We start from the raw sequence: 7715 nt of genomic DNA, 5'->3' as shown, positions 1-7715 counted from the left end.
GACAACCACACCAGGTGAAATATGAAGAACCTGGACTTGACACAGCTGCCGAACGACTGCACTGAACACACAAAACAGGGTGTAAAACATCAACAAATACATGCTACTTTGTTACACGTATTTGTATTTGTATTTGCCTGCAGTGGTTTCTTTGTTGGCCAAACAGTAGAAACACTTGACACAAACAGTTTTGGATGGTAAAGTGGCTATAAGAACCTTTTTCTGTGTTTTGAGCCTCTGTCCTACCCTCGGGTGCCAGCGACGTGTTCTCCGTCTCAGGGGATTCCTGTGTCGGCGGACCTTCCTTTATCTCAGTCTCCTCCACAGTGTCAGTGTTTCCCTTTCCACAGTTTATCCTGAACGTCAGAAAAAAGTGTGATTAACAAATGAATGCACATTCAAAATCAACGTTGCACTGATCACTTTTGTTCTTTTGTTAGTGACTCAGAATTATTAAAAATCAAAAGGTTTATGCTCGTCATCTGTGGTGAAAGATGAAGAAAACAAAGAAAGTGTTGTGACAGGGAAAGCGGAAAGCAAGTGGAGAACATATACCACCTGATCTGTTCCCTGAAGATCAGGACCTCACTGCTCACTCACTCATTAACCAAGAAAATTGGGTTTAAATAATGACATCCAGCATGGAAAACTTCTTTTTTGCTTGGTTTTTGTACTAGTGAAACTTGTAGGTACAATAAAGCACCTTTTCCATTGGTACCTATTTGGATTTAGTCGCCACAGCTCCACTTGGATGGACTGCGTTAAAAGTCCACTTCTTTACGGCACCTTCTTTAAACCACGTTACCCATGATGCACCTCAGCATTGTACTTCCATTTGGGAACGTGTTCAGTGCGGTTCTGCACAGGTGTGTTGGAGGAGTAACGTATTTACTTGTGTGAGTTAATACTATGTGCGTGCTTACCACCTGACCACACACGCACTCACACCCCCTTTACATTTAAATATATTGTAATTCAATCACATTCCCACAAATGCTGTTCATCTGGTTTATGCCATCTGCCATCTCCTTCATTAAATTTGTTTGAACTACATCACTGTGGAGTACCATTCCTTCTTACCGAGGATGACACAGTTCAATTCAATTCAATTTTATTCATATAGCGCCAAATCACAACAAAAGTCGCCTCAAGGTGCTTTATATTGTACAGTAGATACAGAGAAAAGCCCAACAATCACATGACCCCCTATGAGCAAGCACTTTGGCGACAGTGGGAAGGAAAAACTCCCTTTTAACAGGAAGAAACTGGCAGAACCAGGCTCAGGGAGGGGCGGGGCCATCTGCTGCGACTGGTTGGGGTGAGAGAAGGAAAACAGGATAAAGACATGTTGTGGAAGAGAGACAGAGGTTAATAACAGGTATGATTCAGTGCAGAGAGGTCTATTAACACATAGTGAGTGAGAAAGGTGACTGGAAAGGAAAAACCTGCCTACGTCTATTGCAGCATAACTAAGGGAGGATTCAGGGTCACCTGGTCCAGCCCTAACTATATGCTTTAGCAAAAAGGAAAGTTTTAAGCCTAATCTTCAAAGTAGACATAGTGTCTGTCTCCCGAATCCAAACTGAAAGCTGGTTCCACAGAAGAGGGGCCTGAAAACTGAAGGCTCTGCCTCCCAGTTGAAGCGTGATCGGCAATCAGTGCAAACATATATTACAGACTGGTTTTCCATTACTATCCAATACCATCTAATGTGTATGGTCATCTTCACAGCAACGTAGGCAAGCATCCCATGACATAATTATGACGTATGCGACACGAACACTACAACAAAGGTGGAGGTTGGTGATGATATACCTACCGTTGTTGTTGTAGCCATTTCCCTCGTTCTGGGATTTAAAAAATGGTGGTTTTGATTTTCACGAACAACAACAAGAATTAGAAAAATATATACTTCTGAATTCAATCACTACACCATCCAAATGCTACGTCCACTTTAAATTAAAAAGGTAAAAGACTTCAACTTTGTCAGTAATATTTTGTATTTGATTCCTTATTTAGGTAGTTTTTCACAGAATAAGAACAAATTACACAAAAACATGTTAATAATACTGAATTTGTGCTTGAAATATGTGTTTAAGTACAGATTTTGTGTGTATCAAAGACGCCCACTGTCTTTATGACCTGAATGGCAAAAACCTATCATGCTCTCACCCGTAGGTGTAGTTTTCAGGCAGAGTGTAGGGGATGTGGGTTTTTGGCATCAGCAGGAAAGTTCTCGCCACGTGAATGCTGCTGCAGATGGTCAGGAAAATGAAAGAGTAGTGGAGAGAGATTCCCTGTTCGTACAGAATCTGCAGGGGAAAAAAAGGTCACTTATATATCTATATATATAGGTGGATGCTGACACAGGTGGCTATCTTCCCACCTCCACTAATTTAAGTCGCTATGCTAGGCCTCTGATATGTGTGTGGCTCTGACCAATGAAATGGCGTGCTGTGTCTTACAGCCAATCCAAGAGGCCTTTGCTTAAATTTTGATAAATGCAATTCTAGTAGGCGGCGCTATCTAGATACCATCTCTTCTGTTTAAGGAGGATGTGGTTCTGTTGGTTTGTTGGATGATCACCAGCTCTTACTGGGGCAGCTGAAGCAGGAGTGAGAATTAGCACCTGGAAGTTTGAGGCCATGGTCTATAGTTGGAGATGGGTGGATTGCACATTGCTGTACCAAGTATCTCAGGGTTTTGAACAGTCTGTCTTTAGGGTAGACAGACTGGTGAAAGGTCCGCAGTGACTGGATACCATGCTAGTCTTTTATGGTGAAGAGAGCTGGGTGTGAAGGAAAAACTTTCAATATGCTGACTGCTCTATGTTCCCATCCTCACCTTGGGCATAAGCTGAGAGTAATGACCGACAAAACAGGATGAGCTGCTTCAGTAGGGAGCCTGGGCTCTCCTTTAGAGATAGGGAGAAGTGGGTCATTCAGGACTGGATGAAGGGATGTAAATTCTAATATTTTATTTATATAGTATTCAGCACAAATTCACAGTTATATTTGTTGGTGCACCAGTACAGCTATGGGATGCAGCTTGTTTCCACCTTTTTTTTTTGCCAAATAAGAATAAAACTGCACTTCAGTAAAGTAGTAGTGGCACTAGTGTGGGGACAGTGTTGTTTTATCCATCTAATGTGTGTGACAAATATGAGTGTAGCAATTATCAGTCCCACCTTAACGATGAGAAGCACAGCAGAGGAGGAGTCAAAGGCACCATTGTAGAAGGTGATGATGGTGGAGCGATGAGCAGGGAACAGGTTGCCCACCTTTCCGTCACACAGATACACGGATCATCAGGACAAAATATGTTTGAAAGTTTAGAAGTGGCTCAAGTGTATTTCTGTTTAGGAACAGAAACTTTCTACAGGTGTAGTTACCTGCATGTTAGTTATGAGCAGTAGGACTCCACCCACAGCAAGGAGAGACAGGGCGGGGTAAAGCAGATTTGAAAATTCTACAAGACACAGAAATACAAACATTAGGAATGTGATGTTGCACAATATTAAAGGCAGTTAGAGTTAAAACTCCAGAGTCACGGTGTAGAGAGCAGCAGAGCAGCAGAAGTGCTGACGAGCAGTTAAAATGCTGCATAATCATGTTTGAAAACAAACTTTTTGCTTTCCCCAGCAGCAGTAAAGGGTTACAGTCAGGGATGGATTCAGTGACCCTGAACCTTTAAACTTTCTATAGGTCAGGCTGATGGGGCGTTTTGTTGTTCGTGGTCTCTCTGTGCCCTCATTCTCTCTCTCTTCTCTTTTCCCCCTATTCCACAAACATCGAGGCTGAGCCTGTTTCTGCCGGAGGACTTTTCCCATTAAAAGGGAACACTTGCCTGTAAACAGGCGACAGCCTGATTTGTTAAGCTTTCTCTCTAATATTGTAGAGTATTCACATTGCGCCTTAAGATAACTGCTGTTGTGATACGATATAAATGAGACTGAAATCAAATGCCAATGGCTATACTGGAAAATAAAGAACACGCGTTAAATATGTTAATGACCAGAATTATGCACAGTTGTGCATAATTCTCACAGTGATTGTGATTATTTTACTGGGATTCATCATATACAAGGGGTGTTACAGTGACTACGTCATCAGGCATGTAGTGAAAACAACTTTTACCTGTTTTCTGTCATTCGTGTTTGGTATGGACCGAGCAGTAGCTGAGGAGATGAAACCTGCTTTGTGCTTAAGATGAGAAAGCCAACACAGCTGCTCTTTTTTAAAAAACAAAGGTGATTCTTTCACAGGCTTGTCCACAAGAATATGAAATGTGAGGCCAACACTGGCTAGCACATGCAAGTTATACTACTAACTGCTAATTAGCTAAAATGGTGTTGTCACAATAGCTAGGGTGTTCAATTTCTACACTTCAGCACAGAGAATAAGCTTTCAGGTATTCAAATAAACCCAACACAATGTGACCAGAACACGAAATTCCCACAAGGAAGGGATTATGGAAAAGGTGGAAATTATGAGACAGAGGTGAAAGGTGAATCTAATAAAAACAAAAAAAAGACTCATAAATATGTGTTTTCTAATAATCGTAACCTGTGCACCTACCTGGGCTAGAGAGGGCCACCAGCAATGTACCGCCACTAAAAAGGGCTCTGGAGAGGGAAAAGTATCATAAGGACACATAAAAGTTTCTGTTTTTGCCATCAGACATCAGCTACGAGGAGCAGAGTTCCTATGAGGGAGCATTGAGACATTGGTTGGTGGCCTTAGGGTGATTTTGGCCTGCAGCGAAGTCGCCTTGAGCGTTAACAGACATAAGCTGGCAAGGTTTTCTGAATCCACTCAAACTGTCCATTCTCCCCTCAGATACCACATAAGCTCATGCATGTAGCCTCTCTCGACAGGACGATGAAACGTGGAAGAGAGTGAAAAACTTAACAGAAAAGTCTAGATGCAGCTTAATGCTGAAAAACAAGTACCAATCAGGGGGCAGCATAGTTAAAAACAGCAGCATAAATACACAAAACAACTGAGTTTTGTGTAAGTAGTTTTTGTATATATAGCAAAAGTTGACCTTGAAAAGGCTTGTTGGTCTGTACCAAATCTTGTATTTTGTAATCTGAATAAATTGCTCTTCAAATGAACACTGACTAAAGAAATAATCTGGCACGATTTCCATTAACATTAGAACAATATAATCTGGTACTGACAATTAACTACCTATTTTATTTAAAAATCAAGTAGTGACTCAACAACACTCATTAATTCCTAAATTGTGTAATAATTCTTGTTGCGCATGTTTTACAAAGTTACAGACTTTCTCTGCGTCTCTCCACATGTTTGAGTATAAATCATCTGACAGGAAGTAAAAGATGAATTTGACTGAATAACTGCATATTTTACCAAATTTTCTATAAATAATCTCATTGAAATTAATTACTGAGATTCTCTAACCCAAATCTCACAATATAATCTCATACTCTCCTGATCACTGCAATAAATAAGAAACTTAAGTGATAACATGTTACACCAAAGCTCTAAAGCAAATCTGCATTGCTAAGTGTTCCAGCAATGATTAACATAACAGGTTTGGAATAACAAATGTTTTCTCATGGGAGATGGATTATTTGAATATTGTGAGGTAGATGATTTCATAGTACGCGCCTTGGGGCAGCTATAGTATGTGATTGTGTGATTTCGTGGTATATAAACATAACTGAGTTTTTTTGGACATTTTTTTGTAACCTGTGCAGAGAAAAAGTTCATTTACTAAAAAAGAAAATAAATAAAGTGTTACCTATTGATCCGGACTCTGAACCAGATTAAACCATTAACATTACCAAGTATTAGTACTGATACTAGAAACTGTCAAATATATTTTGGGTTCTGTTTCAGTCTAATCTCTGCGCCTTGTTTTACCATGTACTAATCTTAACTAATCTCAGACTTTTTGTGTTTCTTTGCTGAAACTAATTGGCAGACAAGGTTTTTTTTTTATTCTGCTGGAGGTCTGACCTACAAAGGTATCATAGTTTACTTATAAAATATTGTTGATTAACAACATTTTGGGCAAACAGCAAGAAATAGTTAACAATTGTGTGTTTGGGTCTGCAGCCCAGACGTATTTCAGCACTGACTTACATTGCCAGCAGTCTGGTCAGCAGTGTGCCACAGTGATCAAATATGTAGCCATTTAATAGAGACAGGAAGTTGTTGAGGAAGGAGGCCACAGTAAAAACCAGCGAGAACTGCTCATCCTGACCACTACAGTCTGGAAGAAAAACAAACAGAAACACACACAAATATATCTGAAACCTGCTTCTGTGGTGTCCTGGATGAGTGTCCTGTCCAATCTAAACTCCAGAGTTGCTCACCTTTACTATCCGTTGTGCTGTTAGTGTCGACACACAGCCAACCAAAGTATTCCTCTTTCTTCAGCACAAACACCAGGGAGGCATGGCCAAACACCAGGCCGGCAAATAACAGACACTCCAGCAACCCCGTGATCAGGGTCAGCCAGTAGCGCAGGCTGTAACCAACTACAGTTCCCTGCATTTTTCACTTCGTCTTTCCAGCTCACACAAAGGTCAAACAGAACTTCTAGACAGATCTCTGTTCCTAAACCATGGAATAAAAAAATAACAGGTATACTTTTTCAGTTTTACATGCCTGAAATACAGCAAAAACTGTTCAAGAAGTGATCACGAACGCAAGAGGGAGCAACATCTGTGTGAGCATGGGCAGTATATGAACTGAAGGCTAAAGATGATAAAAAATAAAGTTAACATTTTCTCATAGAAATACTGAATGTTCATCAAAATTCATTGTGCAATGTGAAATGTTGCAATGTACACAATCACGGCAGCACTGGCTCTCTCATTTGCTTTATTTTCCCTAAAAGCCTTCCACACATTCATCTTAGTTTCACTTCATATTTGTTACTTGGTGCTCCATGCCCCACCTGCCGCAGCAGGTTCAGAACCACCACATGAGAGGGAACCACAGTGTGGCATCTATACTAACTTGAACCCCGTAGGTTAAGATTTTACATACAAACAAATAGTAGCTGCACACAAAAAAGCCACAATCAATTTCATCTTAACTCATTAGAATAGAATAGAATAGAATAGAATAGAATAGAATGATCCTTTAATTGTCCCACAAGGGGAAATTTGGTTGTAACAGCAGCCAAAAAGACACATATACAAACAAACAGTACACAGGACACAGAACAGAAACATACACAATTTTTCTTACATATTTACTAATTAATAACCAGATTAGCAATAACTCCACTTTTCCTTAAAACAGTTCCATACTTTTGTTAAATAAAACTGACTACAATAACACTGTGATGAACACACTTTTACCTTAATGTTTCCCAGTGAGTTTATTTGCATGGTGTATATGGTCCATTTATATTCTCCTCAAGTTAAACTCATTCTGCAAAGCGCAGAGACTACAGACAGGGCAACAGTTATCACCAAGGGGTGGTGGCTGTAATCCAGATTAATCCCGATAATCTACGTAATGACATATGGCACTACACAGACAAGAACGCTCCAAATGTGACCATTAAAACACGATTATTCAAGAAATTTATCACAGTGTGAGGTTTAATAGCATAAATACTTGTATAAAACACAAATATACGTCCAGTTTTCTATGCAGAGGCAAATAATTAACTCATTTTAGTAGAAATCCAACAAAACATGTTTCTAAGCGCTGACCCTCATGAAAAAG

General features: G+C 40.0%; 1 protein-coding gene across 2 annotated transcripts in view; it reads right to left on the bottom strand.

The window, feature by feature from the left end:
* Nucleotides 1-7481, bottom strand: part of LOC113023628 (equilibrative nucleobase transporter 1-like) — a 9177-nt gene extending 1696 nt beyond the window's left edge. Inside the window, exons 1-9 of one of the 2 annotated variants that reach the window (XM_080302669.1) lie at nucleotides 7343-7481; nucleotides 6347-6590; nucleotides 6114-6243; nucleotides 4578-4624; nucleotides 3392-3468; nucleotides 3188-3280; nucleotides 2173-2312; nucleotides 247-356; nucleotides 1-61 (exon numbers count right to left, since the gene is read on the bottom strand). The exon at nucleotides 1-61 is cut by the window's left edge and continues 83 nt beyond it. In XM_080302669.1, the coding sequence (XP_080158795.1) occupies nucleotides 1-61; nucleotides 247-356; nucleotides 2173-2312; nucleotides 3188-3280; nucleotides 3392-3468; nucleotides 4578-4624; nucleotides 6114-6243; nucleotides 6347-6527 (839 nt within the window). In that variant the 5' untranslated portion in view covers nucleotides 6528-6590; nucleotides 7343-7481. Of the gene's footprint in view, nucleotides 62-216; nucleotides 357-2172; nucleotides 2313-3187; nucleotides 3281-3391; nucleotides 3469-4577; nucleotides 4625-6113; nucleotides 6244-6346; nucleotides 6591-7342 lie in introns of both variants that reach the window. The other variant, XM_026169823.2, reaches the window with a different exon arrangement.
* Between the last annotated feature and the right edge of the window lie 234 nt (nucleotides 7482-7715).

The sequence above is a fragment of the Astatotilapia calliptera genome, chromosome 6 (assembly GCF_964374335.1).
Source record: "Astatotilapia calliptera chromosome 6, fAstCal68.1, whole genome shotgun sequence".
Lineage (NCBI taxonomy): Eukaryota > Metazoa > Chordata > Actinopteri > Cichliformes > Cichlidae > Astatotilapia > Astatotilapia calliptera.
Note: the sequence above shows the minus strand (reverse complement) of the source record. Positions and strands in the feature narration are given on the sequence as shown.